At 50.3% G+C, this 18,956-nt stretch overlaps 1 protein-coding gene across 2 annotated transcripts in view; it reads left to right on the top strand.

Annotated features, from left to right (window-relative positions):
• Window positions 1–18,956, top strand: part of ETS1 (ETS proto-oncogene 1, transcription factor) — a 78,701-nt gene that overhangs the window by 38,191 nt on the left and 21,554 nt on the right. For both annotated transcript variants that reach the window (XM_054086856.1, XM_054086855.1), the window contains 3 exons: window positions 12,908–13,027; window positions 13,636–13,836; window positions 18,594–18,671. In XM_054086856.1, coding sequence (XP_053942831.1) covers window positions 12,908–13,027; window positions 13,636–13,836; window positions 18,594–18,671 — 399 coding nt within the window. The remainder of the gene's footprint in view (window positions 1–12,907; window positions 13,028–13,635; window positions 13,837–18,593; window positions 18,672–18,956) is intronic.

The raw sequence follows: 18,956 nt of genomic DNA, 5'->3' as shown, positions 1-18,956 counted from the left end.
CCCCACCTCCTCTCCATCCCTCCTGAGTCCCATTCCCCGTCTTTAGTCCCATTCCCCTCTTGAGTCCCATTTCCCTGTCTTTAGTCCCATTTCCCCGTCTTTAGTCCCATTCCCCGTCTTTAGTCCCACTCCCCTCCTTGAGTCCTGCTCCCCTTCTTGAGTCCCACTCCCCTTCTTGGGTCCCATTCTCCAACTGAGTTCCATTCCCCTCCTCTTTGGGAGGTCTGGTCCCATGCCCAGTGCCTGCCCACGGGCACATGGGATGGGGTGGGATTGGATCAGGTTGGGAATCAAGTGGCTTTGCAAACCTGCGTGTTTCTGGGAGGAAGGCTGGCCCCGTGGGCAGGCAACGCTGCTGAGCTGACACCTCCTTCTCCACCAGGATCAAGGCTTGGGAGTGCACAGCTCCTGGGACTGGGACCACTGGGACCTGTAGGTCCTGTATCCTGGGAGGGTGCCCTTCCACCGCAGAGGGGCCGTGCTGCCTTTTGAGTTGAAGATGCCTGGGGAGAGGAGCCAGCACCCCTGAGCCACCCATCTAGGACCTTGCCAAAGCTCCTCCGGGCTTGTTACAGTCGGTGGAGGATTCCCAGAGTTCTTAGCAAGGGCTTCCAGCTCCTGAGTGGCCAAATGACACCCCCTCCTCCATTTACGTCTCCTCCTAATAGACTCTTGGCCTGAGCAGCCGAATTCAATCAGCCCTTTCACCATCTGCTCCCAGGCACTTCTGCTGGGGAAGGCTCGGGGCCAGAGAGGCTGTAATTCCTTAATAGCTTCCGGATGCTGCACTCGGGGTGGATGCGAGGGCTGCGAGTGTCTCAGCCTCTCTCCCCAAGCCTTTGCTCAGGTTTCCAAGCTCGGGCTTCCTCTGAGCAAATCTGAGCACCTCCAGCCGCTCTGATTTATCCCCGCTCGCCCTTAGCTCTCCCATCTCTCCGGGCTCAGGCCAATAGGTGACATAATCCCCATCCTGGACAGCCCTTGGCTCTGGGATGGGGATGACTGAAGCTAATGGGGCAGCCCAGCTTGTCTTTGGCTGTCTTTCTCAGCTCACTCCTACCTTCTTCATCTTCCCAGGGCTCTGTTTGGCCCAACGTTTTCCTGGTGGGAAGTTTCCTAGAAGTAGGAGCTGGAAAAGACCTGCCAGGGGTTGATTGGGAAAGCCCTTGCTCTCATGCATGGGGGCACCTGGTAACCTGGAGGTTGCATGGTGTAACCTCAAAAGGACAAAGCCCAGGAGCTCCATCTCACCCAGGTTTTTGGGAGAGCGGTGCTGCTCCCCAACCCAGTGTCTGAAACACAACTCGGGGAGAGGTGGAGGAGGCTTAAATCTTGGAGCTCTTTTTGTGCTTGGAAAATCCTCGTGTCCTCTACCATTGTTTCCTTGTCTGCTTAAAAATAAATTATACCTGGAGAACCGTTCCTGGGATGTTGTGAAATGAAGTTGGTTTGGAGTGTTCCTGAGGCTGCATGGTTTTGGTTGCCAGATTTGGTTGCCTGTGGGGTGATGGGAAACTGAAGAGATGGGGCTCACTCAGGCAGCGAAGCGAAGCAACGTCCTTTGCTTTGAGCACCTTTTGACTCTTCTGTTCAGTTGGTTCTTTCTCCTCTCCTGTTAAGTGGTGCTGTGCTGGGAGATGCAGCCAGCGTGAGGAAGATGCTTGGTGTGTGCAGTGAATATTGCCATCTACTCTGCTTTTGATTTGAGCTGCAGCGAGCTGTTGCGTGTGTTTTGTGAGCCACAGAGAAGGAGGAAGGATGCCTTCAGAGAGAAGGGGTCAAGGTAGTTGCATGTTTAAGTCTTCAGTGGCAGTAAATCCAGTGATGCATAGAACTAAATCCGTATCTAGCGCAGGGGAATTAGAGGTATGTGGATCGTTACGCTACCTGCCATCTCTTGGCAGCTGCTAGCTGAGTTGACTATTTGCTCTAAAGACTTATAAATAATTTTGTTGATTAAAATGATTGATTATCCTTGGTCTAATATTATTTAGTCAGAGCAAACACTGCAATTTACCAGCTGCGCTCTGACCTCCCAACCCTGATCTGTTTGTAAAAGCCTGTGCACTTATTTGTTTGATTTCAAAGCTAAATACCCTAATCGTTTCTCTTCTCCTTTGGCAACTGCAAAGATACCCGGACAGCTCGGCCTGATAAGGGAGGACAGATCCAGAGTCCTCGTGTGTGGTGGTAGAAAAGGATGGGGTAATGAGATGGGGGCTTGATGGTCATTGGGTGAGGACAAGCTCTTGGGCTCCTTCTTGTCCTTGCCTTGCTCATCAATCGCTGCCTGTGCTTGTGGGCAGAGCTGAAACACTCCGTGCTGCACGGAAAAGCAGAAGATGTTATCGAAAGGCCAGTATTAGAAGCAGGGCTTTCTCTAGCAGCGGCAACCCCTCTGCAATCCACGTGGGATGTGATCCGCTGCAACTTGCACCTTCGCGTTGAGCAATCGGCCGCGGTTTATCGACGGCTTGGCTGTACATCTGGTTGGCGTTGCCCTGGAGGGAAGGGTTGGCCGGGGAGGCTGCGGAGGTGGGGGTGGGATGGGCGGCAGGAATCTGCAGCTGCAGAGCGATGTGGCAAGCTTCGTCCCCCTACCCTGCTGCCTCGGGGCAGCGTGCGTGCTCGGGAGTTGACCCGGAGCTGCCGAGCCTCCCTTTCTCGTCATCGGGTCAGGCTCTTCTGCATCACTGGCTTCATGGTCTCTGTATCATGCAAAGATGTCCTGGGCTTGAGGAATGATGTGGGAACATCCATGGGGACCTTCCACTCATGATTAATAGACACTTTTATTGTTTGGACTCCACCAGTGTGTTCTCCACAGCAGGTCTGGCCCTTCCAGCTCTAACAAACATTCTTGGTTTATGAATGAGAGAGCTGGTGAGTGGAGAGAGAGATTCTGGGGCTGAGCTTGAGGGCCTTTGAGACTGTGTCCTGCCATGTGGTACCCTCGTGAATGGCATGACGTGGCGTTGGCTCAGCCTCGGGCAAGGCCGGGACACAGAGAGATCAGTTTATGAAGGATTTGGGCTGAAAATCAAGTGAACGTTGGGGAATTCCTTGAGACAGATTGGAGGCTTTTGGCTGAGTGTCTGCGTCTAAATCTCTTCTTCACTCAGGCAAGGAGAAATGAGGTTCCTTTTTCGAAGCAGTAGGCTCCCAGTGGCATCTGCAGAGTCCATCTACATTGGGACTGTGTCGTATTGTGCTGATAGTTGTTTTTTCCTTCTGGGCATGGAGTCATTTCATGTGGCTGTGGGTATGCAATGACACCATCCCAAGCTGTGAGGTCATGCGTAGCTGCTTACCAAGTGCACTGGCACAAAGTGTTACTCAGGTGCATTTGAGCCGACTCAGAGGGGCTGAGATCTCTTTGTGGGGTGATGAAAGAGCTCAACATGCCTGAAGGTTCCTTGGCCCTGATCCCTGCTGCAAGGGGACAGCCCTGCCAAGAGCTCTCAGCCTTCCCTTTTCACACTTCCGATCCTGACAGCATCTTCCTCACACAATGTACTGCTGATTAACCTCAACCCGGCCTTGCAAAATCTCTGCTCTCCCTTTTCTGGGAGACTATCACGCGTGGTTTGGCAGCCGTGTCCTCCTCCGGAACAAGCAGCTGTGGGTGTTGGAGCTGAATCCCCATTAAGTTCCTGTCCGCATCCCTCCGTGATGAAGAAGAAGGAGATTTCCTATCTGGAGGAGAGAGTGAGGGGTTGTTTGGATAGAGAAATGCTCAATCTGAACTGCTTGGGTGTGTAGCACCTTGGTAGCATCCCGTGTGAGCTTTTGCACGCCAGGGTCAGGGTGCTGGGATGTATCTTTTTCTAGGGACAAATCCTCTGGTCACATCACTTCATTGAAGATGCCAGAAATGGCATCTCAGATCTCAGGCTGACAATGCCATGGGTGCTCTCACGGATGGTTGGAAGCACTGAGTGTGGACAACCTGGACCGCTGTCTCCTCCTTGGAGCACTGCAGCCTGCGGGTTTGCTTTGGGAGGGCTCAGGCTATGCTTTGTGGCTGTGGAACCTCCAGAGCAGTGAAGCTGGCACGGATGGCCTTACAGGGCTCCCAGCCCAGCCCAAAGAGAGCGAGGAATTTCAAGAGGCTTCTGATCCCAGGCGTGAGCCATTTGAATACCTCAGGCACCCTGCCAAGAAGCAAATGAATGTCTAGTTGTTTGTTTGGTGGGGTTTTGTAGGTTTTATTTCTTTTTTTTTTTTTTTTTTTTTTAATTCTCATTGCTGTTGAGCAATTTGAGCTTTGCTGCTGGGTCTTGGGGTGTGAGGAGCTGGGTTTTAGCCACTTGTTTGCAGAGAAGCATCTCCCAGAGCTGGAGCAGTGGTGCGGGGCGGCTGACACGGGCATGACCTGGACTCGCTCTTTACACTTGACCTGCTTTCTGTTGGGGCTGGGTGTCCGTTACAGGCTTTGCTGAGCCCACCCTGCGCTCCCATTAGTGCGTGTGTGCCTCTGCATGGGGATTAGAGCTCTTTAGCAGCGCGGTTAGCAGGGATTAGAGCGAATTATCACAGGGAAAACACGTCTCATAGGTTTACAAGAGGCAGGGAGGGTCTTCCCTGTCCTACTGAGGAAGGATTGAAGGCAAACAAGCCTGATAGCGAGATGCTAATCCTGTCTTCAGAGGGGATGCCCGGGCTCGTGTGATGTTCTGTCAGGAAAGTGAGAGGGTGAAGGGCTATAGGAATCATAGAATGGTAAAATGAATGGTTTGGATTGGAAGAAACATTAATGATCATCTAATTCCACCCCCTGCCATGGGCAGGGACACCTCCCACTGGATCAGGGGCTCCAAGCCCCATCCAACCTGGCCTGGAACCCCTCCAGGGATGGAGCAGCCACCACTGCTCTGGGCACCCTGGGCCTGACTGCTGCAAGAAGAGGCTTCGACGCCCGAGCAGGAGTGGTTTGGGCACGTGGAGGTTGTTCCTGGCTGCAGCCCCCAGTCTGGCTTTCTCCGAGCACTGACCTGTGAGCTCAGCCTCTGCAGGCATTTTGCATGGGTTTAATTAACCCCAGACTTCGTCGTCAGGCCGGAGGGCTCAGCAAAGGCTTGTGCAAGTTTTTTAGTTGAGATGCTGTTAAATCTAAAGTGATGGAAGCTGTTTCAAAGCTGATTCAAGAGTGTTTGCCTTTGCGGGGGGCACTTGTGTCGGGTGAACGTCGGTGCTGGAGCTGAACCCCACCGGCCTCATAGCACAGCCTCTGCCCTTGCTTCGTCTTGATGGAAAAAACCTTTTTGCTGCCTGCTTTGCATGCTTTTCACCAGGGTTCTTAAACTGTGGCCACGTTCCCCAAACTCAGAGGTGGCCACATCTCCCCATTGCTAGCTTTTATCTATCCGCGCTCCTTCCAGAGGCCGAGATGGGGAGGATGGAGCGTAGCAGGGGCGGCGGGAAGATGAGCTGTAGGTCCTGTCCCTGCTTGCTGAGGCCGGGGAAACTTTCCCGAGGTGGCAGCCAGTGTTGACTCAAGCCCTGTGGTTTTGCTTAGCTTCGATCCGGGGGTTTCTCCAACACTTCTTTCCCTCCTCTCCCCCACAAAAGCCAGGGAGGACCAAGCAAGCTGCTGTTCCCCTGCGAGCTCCTGGGACTGCAGGGGATGCCGCGTTCCCAGGATCTTGTCCAACACCCACATTATAAAGCCAGGAGAGAGAGGGGGAGCGGAAAGGAGCCTGGAGGAGGGCAGCAGGCAGGCTCAGAGCGTGAGCCTGTGACTTCGGGATAGTGGGTGAAGCATCCCATCACCTGCTGGTGCTGCTGCCTGGTTCCTTGCCAGCTGCAAGATACCCAGAGCCAAAACAAACCCTCCCTCACCTTTTGGTTGCTCTGATTCTAGTTTTTCTTTAGTGCTGCCCCGAGCATCCTCTTCTAGCCAGCTTGCACCCATGTGACGTTGTCTCCCTTTTACCATTTACCCCAACGCCAGAGCATCCTGACGTCTCACCCTCATCTTTAACCTTTCCCTTTCCTCGCTCCCTGTGATGCTGTAAGTACTGAGAGCCCAAACTTGGAAGAAATGCCTTTATCTGCGTTTAGGGAAGACAGTTTTCAGGCCCTTTATTTAGGGGAAGAGCTCACCCCCATGACACACTGCATCTCCATAAGAAAGCTGCTGAATGCCGGAAGAAAGCGGGCTTTGTTGTGCTTTCTGCAGCGCTAAGCAGTGTGGGCTTTCGGTTTCCTCTCTTGTCTTTCTCTTGAAGCCTAGCTTTCATCTCTGAGTATTTATTTTTCACTGCTTGCAGGACAAAAAAAAACTTATTTTTCTTTTTGCTGGTTTTAAAAAAAAGAAATATATTTATTTTAAATTAAAATAGCAAATGTCTGTGCCTTTTGTGCTGTTCCTTGCAGAGGGAAGCAGGGACAGTCTCTGAGTTGCTGCAAGAAGGGGAATCAAATCTCCCCTCTGTACTGCCCAGTCCTCTGCCTCTCCCATCTCATCCCATCCTATCTCATCTATCCCATCTTCCCCCATCCCGTCCCATCCTATCCCATCTGCCCCCATCTCATCGCCATCCCCATCCCCTTGCAGTTCCTATCCCATCCCATCCCATCTTATCCCAGCCCATCTCATCCCTACATCCCCAGCAAACGCCTCGCCCTGTGCTCCCCCATTCTCCCCATCTATCCTTGCTTCCCAGTTTTCCCTCTGCTCCTTTTTTCCCAGCTTGCTTTTCCCAGTCCTTGCTTTCCTTTTCCCCCTCCTGAATTTCACTGCCCTTTTGGTCCGAGGAGCCCTAATTGGAACAGGCCGGCTCTTCTCCTGCTTCCTGCGTGGGAGTGAGAGGCAACGCTTGTGAAAACAGTTCAAAAGTGCAGACAAATTTTTGCCTAATCCTGCCTAAATAACAGGGGGCTCAGCCAGGGTTATTTGCCCGGGTGTCCTTGCTCCAGAGCCGGGGGCACCTGGGAAAGGTGAAGCTGCCCCAGGGGGAGTGGAGGTGCCTGGTGGTGGTGGAAACCTGAGCTGGGGAGATGATGCCTCCATGGTGCCCGCGCTGCTTCCTCGCGTTGGGGAGCGTGGGAAGGGTCTCAGCTCCCGGCCCCCCTCTCTCCAGCCTCCTCTTATCCTGAGAAAGGTTTCTCTCTGCTGAACCCTGCCTGCTGGGGGACGCTGGGAAATCTTCTGTGTTTCAGCTTCTCCCGTCACTAACTCTGCCCTGGTCTTGGACCTTGGGAAGACTGGGATAGAGAAGGGTTGGAGCAGTGAAGGGACAAGCTCGGGCAGCGTTGGGCTTGGAGATGGGGGATCTTGGAGCTTGATGGGGACGGGCTTAACCGTGGGGACACAAGAAGAGGGTAGGAGAGCAAACCCGTGTTTGCAGAACCTCTGAGAAACTGCTGTTCCTTGGCAGACATCCAGGGTGGGGATGACCTGGACCATGGACACCCTGAGGTGGGGCAGTGCTGGGGTCTCAGAGAAGGAGCTCAGCTGACTCAGACCTCAAGGGCTGAGGTCTTTTGAGGGAGACAGGCACAAATTCATGCAACACTTGGACGCACAGTCCAAGAGAGATGATTTTTCTTGACTCTCTGCAAATAATCTTGTTTGAAAGCAACGCCACATTTGTCCCTACGCCTCTTTCAAGCCACTGAAGGGCCCAGAATCCTCATGGCATCAGCATGTGGTGGGGTTACCCTCAGGCCTGGGAAGGGGAGGGCGAGGGGGCTGAGCAGGGAGGGGGCTTTTACCTGAGACAACAGCGCGTTGGGTTCCTGACCTCAGTGTCCATCCATCAGAGTGAGGGCAGGAGGAGGCTGCCGGGTCAGCTGGCTCCACTCTGACCCGCCGTACATCCATTTACACGCAGGCTACCGGGTAAAAGAGCAGAGACCAGACAAGGACACACTGGGGCTTTTGATGGGAAAAAAAGTGAGTGGCCGAGGGGAGCTTTAAAGAGGCACTGACCCCAAGTGGAAACTCGGGTGAAAAATGACTTTGCTCCCATCCTCCCGCTCAGGGCATCTCTTTTTGCCTTTACTGCCATTTATTTTGCTTATGCAATCAGATGCTAATGCTTTGGCGTGCAGCACTGTCGCTTGCATTTTAAGGTCAAAATCCCTAAAGTTAGTAAATCATAGTCCTTCAAAAAGATCAGATGCGTAGAAATAGTTTATACATGCGGAGCCTGGGGAGAGCAGAGTGGGAATTTGGCTGGGGGATGAACTCTGTGATCTTGGCCTCTGTCTGTTTGCTGGCTGCTTTTCTGCCAGACTCCACATCTCTTGGTGCAATACCTACCAGGAGGGTTGTGGGGAGGTTCGGGCAGTTCCTCCGTAGTATAAAACCCTTGACGGTGGCAAGGTTGTTGTCTTTCTGAAGTCCCTTTGCTTGTGTGAAGTTCTTTTGTCTTTCAAAGCCCCATCCTTAGGGATGTCAAGGAGCTACTGTGGTTCTGAGAAGCCTCTGGGCTCTCAAGCTGAGCCTCCAGGTCCCTTCTTGCTTTGAAAAGCTCCAAGCAGATGAGTAGATGGTCCCCCTCTGCCTTCCCACCATGCAAGGCACGTTACTTATCTCTGCTCTACAGATGCTGGAGATGCTGGTGACATAATTTTCCAGAGTGACTGCAACTCCTGTTAGTACTTAAAATATCAAACCATAACACCCTGCCTGGTCTCCCAGGAGGAAAATCAAACACAGTTCCTTGTCAGTGCGGCTGCAGCAAGAGGACGACATGGCATCTAGGCATCTAACTGCACGTGGCAGCCGTGTCGATGAGTCTTTAATGGGCGTCATAAAAACCATGCAGCAAACCAAGTCTGGGGTGCAGCGCCACGGTCGCTTGGCCCCCGCTGCTGCGCTTGCTTTGGATTAAACCCCTGAAGCTTCTAAACTGAGCTTAGGTTGAGCAGCTGGGGTTGGCGCTGGCCAATGCTCCTTCCCACACATTTCTTTCGAGCCTCTGTGTGTGCGCGAATGCATGCGTGTGTGCTTTGTGGACAGCGGGAGGTACACAAAAGGGGACATTTTATTTGTGCAAGATTTGATTAAAATCTTGGGAAGAGGTTTCAGATGGCAGTGAAAGCTGAAACCGGAGGAGCTAAACCCGGGTTGCTTTTGTTACCGACATTCTGCTTGGCTCCAGCCTTTGGGCATCCCAGTGGAAGGCGAAGGACTTGTCTGTAGGACATCACCAGGGCTTGATTCTCCTCTCTGGCTTTGCCTCCCTGCACCTAAGAAAGCTGCGTCAGGCAGAGCCAGGTGAAGCTCGTTGCGCTGCCCGGCCACTCAAATATTAACAAAGAAAATGCTGTTCAAATAAATTCAGTATCTCAGACCCAGCAGAGGCAGAATTTAGATTAAAAACTGTCCATCCGTCCCTGTCCCCCCCATCTTTTTCGGATCACATGGCTCAGCCTTGTCCACAAACACGTATGCGGAGCTTTACAAACACGTTCAGTTTTACAGGTGTGAGCTTTTCTATAGATGTGGGACGCTGCTGACTAAAATAAGGCTTCTGCAAGCGTTAGCAGGCTCAGGGCTTTTGGGTTGTTTTCTCTTCTGAAGAAATTGTAGCTGGTAGCTACAGTCTAACAGGAAAAAAAGGAGATGATGTTTCAATGCTGAATGTGCTGAGTGCAAGGTATTTTGAAGGAGAAGCCTTGAAATGCACATTTTGGTTTATTTTAGTGTTTAAATAAAAGCCCTTCTCTGACACTTTGCTCTTTTAAAGGTTTTTTAAAGTTGAAAATAGACTGTTTGCTTCTTCGATGACCTCTCCCTGGGAATCACTTTTAAGTCTTCCCTGTTTTGACACGTTGTTTGTGCAGAGCTCAGCGTTCACCTTACTAAACCGAAACCTTATCCCCCGCTACTGAAAAATTGATTCTCTGGGTGTGTGCAAACCCAACCTGACGAATCCCGCAGGAGAGCACGGGGGGAACGATTGGCAGATGCTTGTATGCAGAGATTAACAACTCTGCATGCACCTCACCTTGCTGCTCTTGGTGGCTCGCCTAAGGAGGTCATCTTCACACAGGCTTTTGCGAGTGATTCAGTGTAAAAATTGGGGTTAGAACCGTTTTCTTAGCCTAACTCTGACTCATCTTCCCATAGCGCTCGGGAGCAACGAGCTGCCGTTTAACCAGCCGGCGGAGGGGAGCGGATTCCTGGGTGGTCCCTGTAACCACAGAGCACAGAAAGCAAAGCATTAAAATGTAACATGAGGATGAAGGGAAAGGGGCACTGAACCACTTTCTCCCAGTGTTATCTCAAAGCAGCAGATGGGGAACTGAGATAATGAGAGTGGCTGCTCCTTTTCTGTGCCCTCTCCAGCCAAATCCAGTAAATAATGAAGTGTAATTTGCCAAATAGCCTCTGAGTGTATTATTTGCTTTCGAAGGTCCTGATGCTTCCACTGTGGCCGTCAACCCTTGACTTACGCGGTAAGGTTAGGAGGAAGAATTGAATCCCGAGAGGCTCGATGTCAGGAATTTTACTGGTCCTACCAAATCCCGACTTGAGCGCCTTGGTGACTGACATTAGAGGGAGCTGCAAACAGAGGGGGTGACTTTGCGTGGTGTCTTTTATTTGGAGGCAATAGGGGGAAGGTGCAAAGGTAGTGACAGAGAAATGGTTCTGTTTGGTTTGGTGGTGGAAATGCATCTGGTGCATCCAGCTGGTGACTTAAGGATGCTTTGCAGCATGGTCAACCTCACCCTGTGCTGCAGAGTTGCACGTGGATGCTTATTGATTTAACTCCCAGATTCCTACATGCAAAAAAACCCTCAACATTGTGTTCTTTGGACTTTGTCATAGAGTCATAGAGTCATGGAATCACCTTAAAGCCCATCCAGTTCCACCTGTTGCTATGGGCAGGGACACCTCCCACTGGATCAGGGGCTCCAAGCCCCATCCAACCTGTTCTTGAACACCTGAAGGGATGGAGCAGCCACAACTTCTCTGGGCAACCTGGGCCAGGGCCTCCCCACCCTCATGGTGAAGAATTTCTTCCTAATGTCTAATCTAAATCTTTCCGTCTCCAATTTAAAGCCATTCCTCCTCATCCTATTGTTCCATGTCCTTGTAAAGAGTCTCTCCTTGGAGCCCCTTTCAGTACTAGAACCTGCTCTAAGATCTCTCTGGAGTCTTCTCCAGGCTGAACAACCCCAACTCTCTCAGCCTGTCCTTGGATGGTAGATGCTCCAGCCCTCGGATGATGTCTGCGAGTTCGGTCGTGGAGAACTTGAGCAGAGCAGGAACCCTGGACTGGGTCAGACTGGAAGCAGCGGTGTTGCATCGCATGCCTGTGCTTGGTAGCTGCAGCACTGTCTCCCACCCTGACTCGCTGTTGTGTTAGGGACGCGCTCAACCCTCTTTGAAATGAGGACTCGCATTTTGTAGGTAGAAGGGCTTATTAAATCAGAGCTTTAATTAACTTAGAGTAACGGTAGGCTGAGGTGGCTGAGATTTCTACCAAACAGAGAATTCTTTGACTTTTGAAGTCTACATCCAGACATTCATGAAAACACCAAAAAAGCTGCTAATGTTGTCATTTTTCCACTGAGAACAGTTTTCATTGAACAATTTCCAATAGTGCTAAACGAGCTGTGGGTGGAAGCTCTACATATGAGACCGATGAAGTTCAGCCGTTTGAGGTGGCGGTTGCATGACACTTTCCTTCTCCACGAAAGATGTTTTTCAGGAATCCTTCAAATATATGAAAAAGAGCCAAACCTTTATTCAGATTGAGGAGTTTGGTTTTGTTTTTTAAACGGTTGCTTTGTTTATGGAACTCTTTGGCTACAAATACCCGCCTCCTTCCAAATAAATTAGAAAAAGGGGGGAAAAAAAAAAAGGAAAGGAAGAGCTTGGCTTCTCATCAGGATTTGCTCCAAGACCAGGCTCTTGGCTTGGCCCCGCGCTCTCCCGAGGGGTCGGCTGCGCATTGTTCAGTGACTCACCCTGAGTCGCGTCGCTCCATGCTATGGGCTGCACATGACGTAACTCTGGGCTAATGTGGGATTTTCCAGCTCTTTGTTTTCCCTCCCTCCTCAAGTGGGTTTTCTACTGGTTCTTCATCCTGCCTCAGCCTGATGTCAGTTTACTTTTTCCAGGATTGCCCGTGATTCTTTAAAATTATTTTTCCCCTTACTCTTCTTACACTCTCTACAACTGCCTAAAAGGAGGTTGTGGTGAGGTAGGTCTTGGTCTCTTTTCCCTGGTAGCGAGTCACAGGCCAAGGGCAAATGGCCTCAAGATGCTCCAAGGGAGATTTAGGTTGGATATTAGGAGGAATTTCTTTACTGAAAGGATTGTCAAGCATTGGAAGGGGTTGCCCAGGGAGGTGGTAGAGTCTTCATCCCTGGAGGTGTTCAAAAGAGTAGATGTCATACCTGGCAACGTGGTCTAGTGGTGGACTTAGCAGGGCTGGGTTAATGATTGGACTTGATCCTAAAGATCTTTTCCAACCAAAACCATTCTGTGATTCTATGACTTGGCTGCCTGGAGGAGGAGTGGTAATTCAGAGATCTTTTCTCCCTGCTTTCTTGTTCACCCTGGTGTAGGTCACTCCAGATGCCAGCCACACTGGGTGCTGAAGCCCGGCAGGCTGATGTCTGGAGAGGTCTTTGATAGCACCATCAAATTTCCAGTAGCACATTCATGTTGGCTTGTGGGGAAACCATGTGCACCTTCTAACCAACCTTACCAGACCTGATGTGTCCATGGCCTTCAAGCAGAGCTTACTATAAAAACACTGATTTTCCTTTTCTGCATAGGGACTCACAGGGTATGGATTTATAGGTCTAGATATAAAAATTTCAGAAGAAATGGATTGCTCTGTTCTTCTGACAATTCAACATCGGCTGCATTACAAGGACTTCTGTTGTCTTTCCCAGTCCCATGTGCTTATGGCTGTTGTTCTCCTGCTTCTTTCAGATATGGAGTGTGCGGATGTGCCTTTATTAACTCCCAGCAGCAAAGAAATGATGTCTCAGGCATTGAAAGCCACCTTCAGCGGCTTCGCCAAAGAGCAACAACGGCTGGGAATCCCCAAAGGTAGGACTTGGTTGCCCAGTTAGTAGCCACAGAGGCTGTGTCCTCCCACCAGGCTGCCCTTCTCTGCATCTTCCAGATTGTTGGTTTGGGTGGAATTGCCTTGTTTCTGACGTTTCCAAATCTGGCCATTCAGGCAAAACCTTTCAGTATCACTTGCAAACTGTACCTGTCTGGCAGGTTGTTCCTCTGTCATACTAACCTCTGCTGGGCCACTGCTCTTGCTCCTTTGGGGACCTGCTGCTTTGGAAGCAGCTCCAGGACTTCTATTTGCAAGTCATCTCCACTGTGTGGAGCAGAGACCGTTTGCAAGAGTCTGATGACTGGGAGAAACCAAGCCAGATGGAGAAATCGGTGGGAGAAGGCATCAGAAAACTGGTGGGGGTTTTAAATGTCCCAAACAAATCCAAAGCTCATTCCTTGTGTGCAATTTGTCTGCGTATGAAGCCAATCCAAACTGTAGGCATGGTGTTCCCCCATCATGTTTGACCCCTATGCCAGTCTCTATGGGATGAAGCTGTGCAGGGGCAGCACAGCTGTAGCACTGTTTTTCTGGGACAACAGCTTCTGGTTGCCCCCTAATGGATCTCTTCTACACCCCCTTGGTGTAGATCCCCAGCAGTGGACGGAGACGCACGTGCGGGACTGGGTGATGTGGGCGGTGAATGAGTTCAGCCTGAAGGGAGTGGATTTCCAGAAGTTCTGCATGAACGGAGCTGCCCTCTGTGCTCTGGGCAAGGAGTGTTTCCTGGAGCTTGCGCCTGACTTTGTGGGAGACATCCTTTGGGAACATCTGGAGATCTTGCAGAAAGGTGAGTCCTAAAGTCTCCAGGGTGAATGGCTCACGCCATCCCGGCCAGCCTGATTATGGGCTTTTCCAAACAGCTTGGCTTGGATCCAGTGAGGTGTTCACCTTGGGCTTTAATCCCAATTAAAGCAGCTTTCAAAACACAACTTTCCAGCAGGATTTGAAATGGTTCATTCGGTAGTGGGCAATGCAAATCCTGGCCCTGCTTGAAAGAGGAAGGGTGTTTGCACTGGCTGCTTGGCAGGAATTCGCAGCGGGCAGGAACGCTCTGCCTGGATGGAAACGATGGTGGGATTTTCCAAAGCATTCTTCCACAGCTCGTTCAGCTTCCATTGTGGATTTTACTGCTTCCTCTGGTGAAATGGGGTGCAACAATATCACAAAAATCCCACCCTAATTTCCCAATTGCTACTGGAATCTGCTTTGCTTTATTGTATGTCCCGAAAGATGTAATGCGATTTTCTTGAGAGTGGCTGTGTCCCCCACAGGAGAGGTCATCTCTGCCAGTTCCTGCATGTCTGGGAGGGGATTCTCCACCTCTGGGAGGGGATTTTTCCTCTCTGCTCTGCTCTCGTGAGACCCCAGCTGGAGTCTTGTGTCCAGTTCTGGAGTCCTCGGCACAGGAAGGACATGGAGCTATTGGAACAAGTTTGCAGGAAGCCAAGGAGGTGATCCGAGGGCTGGAGCACCTTCTGTATGAGGACAGGCTAAGAGAGGTGGGGTTGTTCAGCCTGGAGAAGAGAAGGCTCCAGGGAGACCTTAGAGCATTTTCCAGTCCTGAAAGGGGCTCCAGGAAAGCTGGGGAGGGGTTCTCAATCAGGGAGTGCAGGGAGAGGATGAGGGGGAACGATTTTCAGCTGCAAGAGGGGAGATTGAGATGAGCTCTTAGGCAGAAATGTTCTTCTGTGAGGGTGGGGAGGCCCTGGCCCAGGTTGCCCAGAGCAGTGGTGGCTTCCCCATCCCTTGAGGGGTTCCAGGCCAGGTTGGACAAGGGTTTGAGCGACCTGATCCAGTGGGAGGTGTCCCTGCCCTTATCAGGGATGATATTTGAGGTCTCTTGTAACCCAAATGATTCTCTGATACTGTCACAATAGATAAGGGCTTCAATTTTCATTGCCTGGAGGCACACATTGAGTTTGAGTGTTGGTTTTCGTAGTCTGTCAATGCCTAAGCCAGTTTTAGCCTCCGATGGTTCCTAAAGAGAGGGCGAAGAGCTGAACACCTTTAACTGAGTCAGGAGCCGAAGCAACAACGAATCTGTGCTCTGTCTCTGTCTCGTTTTTAAACAGAGCTATTTGCTTTCCTGGAATATCCCTTGCGCTGTCATACCAACCCTGTGTGCTTGTCAGCGGGTCTGTGCCGGGAGTGGGAAGGGGAGGGGGAGCAAACTTATGCCTTCCAGGAAACCATTGACAAATGGATGTTAATTGCTGATTACTAATTTTACTGCTACCTGTGGTTTGCAAAAGGTAAACACAGCTCTTCCCAGGGGCTGCATTCGACAGGCTGTTTTTCTGCTCAGTGACTCTGTATCTGTTCTGTTCCCCTCATTTGACATAATTTTTATGGAGTGCTTATATCAGCAGCGAGCAGTTTAACCAAACAAAGCTAAACATTACGGTCAGCCCAATTTCTTCACTTGTAACACAGCTCTGCCTTCCCGCAACCCTTCTCTGTTTATTGGTGCTGTAACGCTCTGGAGAGGGGTAGGAGGAGGCATCAGAGCTGGGTTTGCAGCTCATTCCTGCAGGTTCCCCAAGATTTGGAGATGAACTCGGTGCTGTGGCTCCACAATAAAGTAGGGATCATGTTTCCTTATTGCATTGGCACGTGAAGGTGTTCAGGTGCTGCAGTCGTGAGGCTGCAAAAGGTCTGAGATAGAGAGGGGCTTTGAGAAAGAAACTAGAAATCTTTGAATTATAGAATCAGAGAATGCTGGCTTGGAAGGGACCTCAAGGATCATCTGGTCCAGCCCTCTAGGTGATCTGTGGTTTAAATGAGATGGCCCAGCACCCTGTCAGGCTCAGCCTTTAAAGTGTCCAGTGTCAAGGAAACCACCGCTCCCCTGGGGATATTATTCCAATGTTTCACTATTCTAACAGGGCAAAATTTTCTTCTGGGATCCAATCGGAATCTCCCCAGGAGCGTCTTGTCCCCATTGCCCCTTGTCTTTTCCATGTGGCTCCTTGTAAAATGGGAGTCTCCATCCTCTTGGCAGAAACCCTTTATGGACAGGTAATAAGATCTCCCCTAAGCCTTCTCCTCTCAAGTCTGGACAAACTTTGTGCCTATTGCAGCTTTTATTCCAAAAGAAGAAAAGCTGAATTTCTTTGTCTCAATGCTGCCGGCACAGCTCTGGGAGCAAAGAAATCTCCATTCTGTGTCCAGTTTTACTGGTGACTTTGTCACGTCTTGCATAAGCTCCCTGAGCCGTAGCTTTTATGGTGAGTTCTCAACGTGTTTCCCAGAAGGGCAATATCTGTGAAATATTTGGAGAGCAACCAAGAAGAGCCTCCAAGAAATAACCAGCTTCACCCCCAGGACTAATTTCTGTTCCCTGTAAGTCATGGGACTTATCTTACTGGTAGTACATCTCCAAACCCCTGAGAAGATCTGGGTTCTATTGTGCTGGTGCTGTGGAAACGTAACGTGCAAAAGTGTCCCTGCCACATCTCTCCCCATGCAAGAGGAGATGATCGTCTCTACTTTGCCGCTGGAGATGTGAAGAGATGAAGATTTCCCCAGACTCACCCATGGACGCGGGGTCCAACTTGGCAGTCCCCATCTCTTCCATCTTCCCCAGCCACCCATCCTCATCGCTTTGGGGTGTTGATGCTGGGAGTGGTAGTTAACCCTAAAATGTTTGGCTTTACCTATAGCTGCGCGACTGCCGGCATTGGGTCGTGCTGGGACAGGCTCTGACCTTGCTGTCCCTTCTGCTAAGATGCCTCCCTTGTGAGCGCTTTCTGAGAGTGACTCATGTACCACAGGCTGTTGAGGGTTTAAAAAAGGCAGCAGATGGGTGACTTTTCCCTGCATGGATTTGGGTATTTTCAGGCATATTTTCCTAAATTTCTTCCTAAAATAACCTCTTCGCTTACCAGCAGCCAACAGTGCCCTCCGCGTGGCTGCAAGCAGAGCTGGAGGTTGCCTTCTTTCTCTGTGGTCACCTACCCTGCCCCTTGGCAGACACCGTGGGGAGAGGAAAAGCGCCTTTCTCATTAGCTCTCTCTGTTTGTACAAACCCTCCTTTTGTTAGAGAATATTTTCCACCCTGCAATCCCCAGGAGAGAGGGCCAAAATTAGGCTCTGTGCAAGCGAACACGCGTTATCTTCAATTCACTTCTCTTTAGCCTCAGCAGTAATAAACATAACCTGGAGTTGTCTGGGTGGGTTTTTTTTTGTTTGTTTTGGTTACCCTCTGCAAAGAAAATAAAATCTCCCATGCCGGTATCTCTGCCCACATGCCGTGCTGGAATGGGTAAGGTGTTAATGGAAAAACTGGGCAGGGTACGAGTAGTGTGGCTTTTACATGGGAAAGCAAATTCAGCGCCAAGCTCCGGGTGCCAAAGTGAACAGAAAAAGCAATGGAAAGCAGAGAATTTATGCTTTGAGATGATACCTGCTCAGTGGATTAGTCCAGAGAAGGGCAACGAAGCTGGTGAAGGGTTTAGGGCGCAAGCCTTATGAGGAGCGGCTGAGAGGGCTACGCTTGTTTAATCTGGAGAAAAGGAGACTGAGGGGAGACCTCATTGTTCTCTGCAGCTCCCTGAAAGGAGGTTTTAGTGAAGTGGATGTTGTTGGTCTGTTCTCCCTGGTAGCGAGTCACAGGTCAAGGATAAATGGCCTGAAGATGCGCCAGGGGAGATTTAGGGTGGATATTAGGAGAAATACCTTTACTGAAAGGGTTCTCAGGCACTAGCAGAGGCTGCCAGGGAAGTGGTAGAGTCGCCATCCTGGAGGTGTTCAAAAGATGAGTAGATGTCGTACTTGGGGACATGGTGTAGAACAGACTCAGCGGGGCTGGATTGATGATTGGACTCGATGATCTTAAAGATCTTTTCCAACCATCCCCGTTCTATGATTCTATGAATTATGCCTACAGAAAGGCTAAGATCTTGCTGGCTGCCCATATGTACACCATGGAGTCCATACTGGGTGTTGGGTGATGGACAGTGTGACAAAGCTTTTCTGAGCACGGGATCTTCTGCCTGCATCAGGTGTAAAGTAAAAGTTGCCGTGTAGTCTGGGAATGAGCATTAATTTGAGGTTGTAGGAGCTGGGTTTGGTATGTGCCACCCACTCACTTGCACACACCTACTGCTGAGCTAAAAATAGGGGCGTTTTCAGGAAAACAGCTGTCCTGGTGTGGTGGGGTTTTTTTGAAGAGCTCATATGTGTAAGCATGGTAAGCACGCCTGAAAAGAATGAAAGATGACAAAAATTAAGGCAAGCAAGGAAATTGTGCAACTGGTATTTCAGAACCACCTGAAGCCTCTGATTGAGAAAGTTCTTGTTCTTCTCTTCTGTTGGTTTCAAGTTAAGCATGCTTGTAGTAAGAATTCCCAAAGGGCCTCAAGAGCATCAAGCGCTCCTTTCAGTGGGGTTTCTTCTCCTATTGCATTTCTCTTCCTTTGATTGTCTCTGTTTAACCTGGAGAGGAGCATTTTGGGAAGTTCAGACCTCTCACCGTTACAGCAAGTCTTGCGAAGCCCGATGTGCCAATGAACATGTGACATTTCCTTCCCTTTCTCTTTGCAGAAGAGGTAAAACCGTACCCAGCAAATGGAGTGAACACACCATATCCAGAGTCCCGCTATACTTCAGACTACTTCATTAGTAAGTCTCAATTAGCAGAATCATCACGGTGCTTCCAGGCATGAAAGTGCCACTCATTAGAGATTTGTCTGCTTCACGCGAGGACAGCATCATGTAGTTGTTGCTCCGTCATGGCAGAGCATCTAAAGGGTGTGATTTTTTTTGTCTTTCCTAGTGTTTTGGGTTTATTGAGAAGTCACATATATTTTTAGTGACTGCCTTAAGATGCCATAATCTGACTTCACAAGCACTGTTTGTTTGAAGCTGTAGCTCAGCAGACCTGAAAAGTGACCTCAACACTCCAGA

Source organism: Cuculus canorus, chromosome 23, assembly GCF_017976375.1.
Source record: "Cuculus canorus isolate bCucCan1 chromosome 23, bCucCan1.pri, whole genome shotgun sequence".
Classification (NCBI taxonomy): Eukaryota; Metazoa; Chordata; class Aves; order Cuculiformes; family Cuculidae; genus Cuculus; species Cuculus canorus.
Note: the sequence above shows the minus strand (reverse complement) of the source record. Positions and strands in the feature narration are given on the sequence as shown.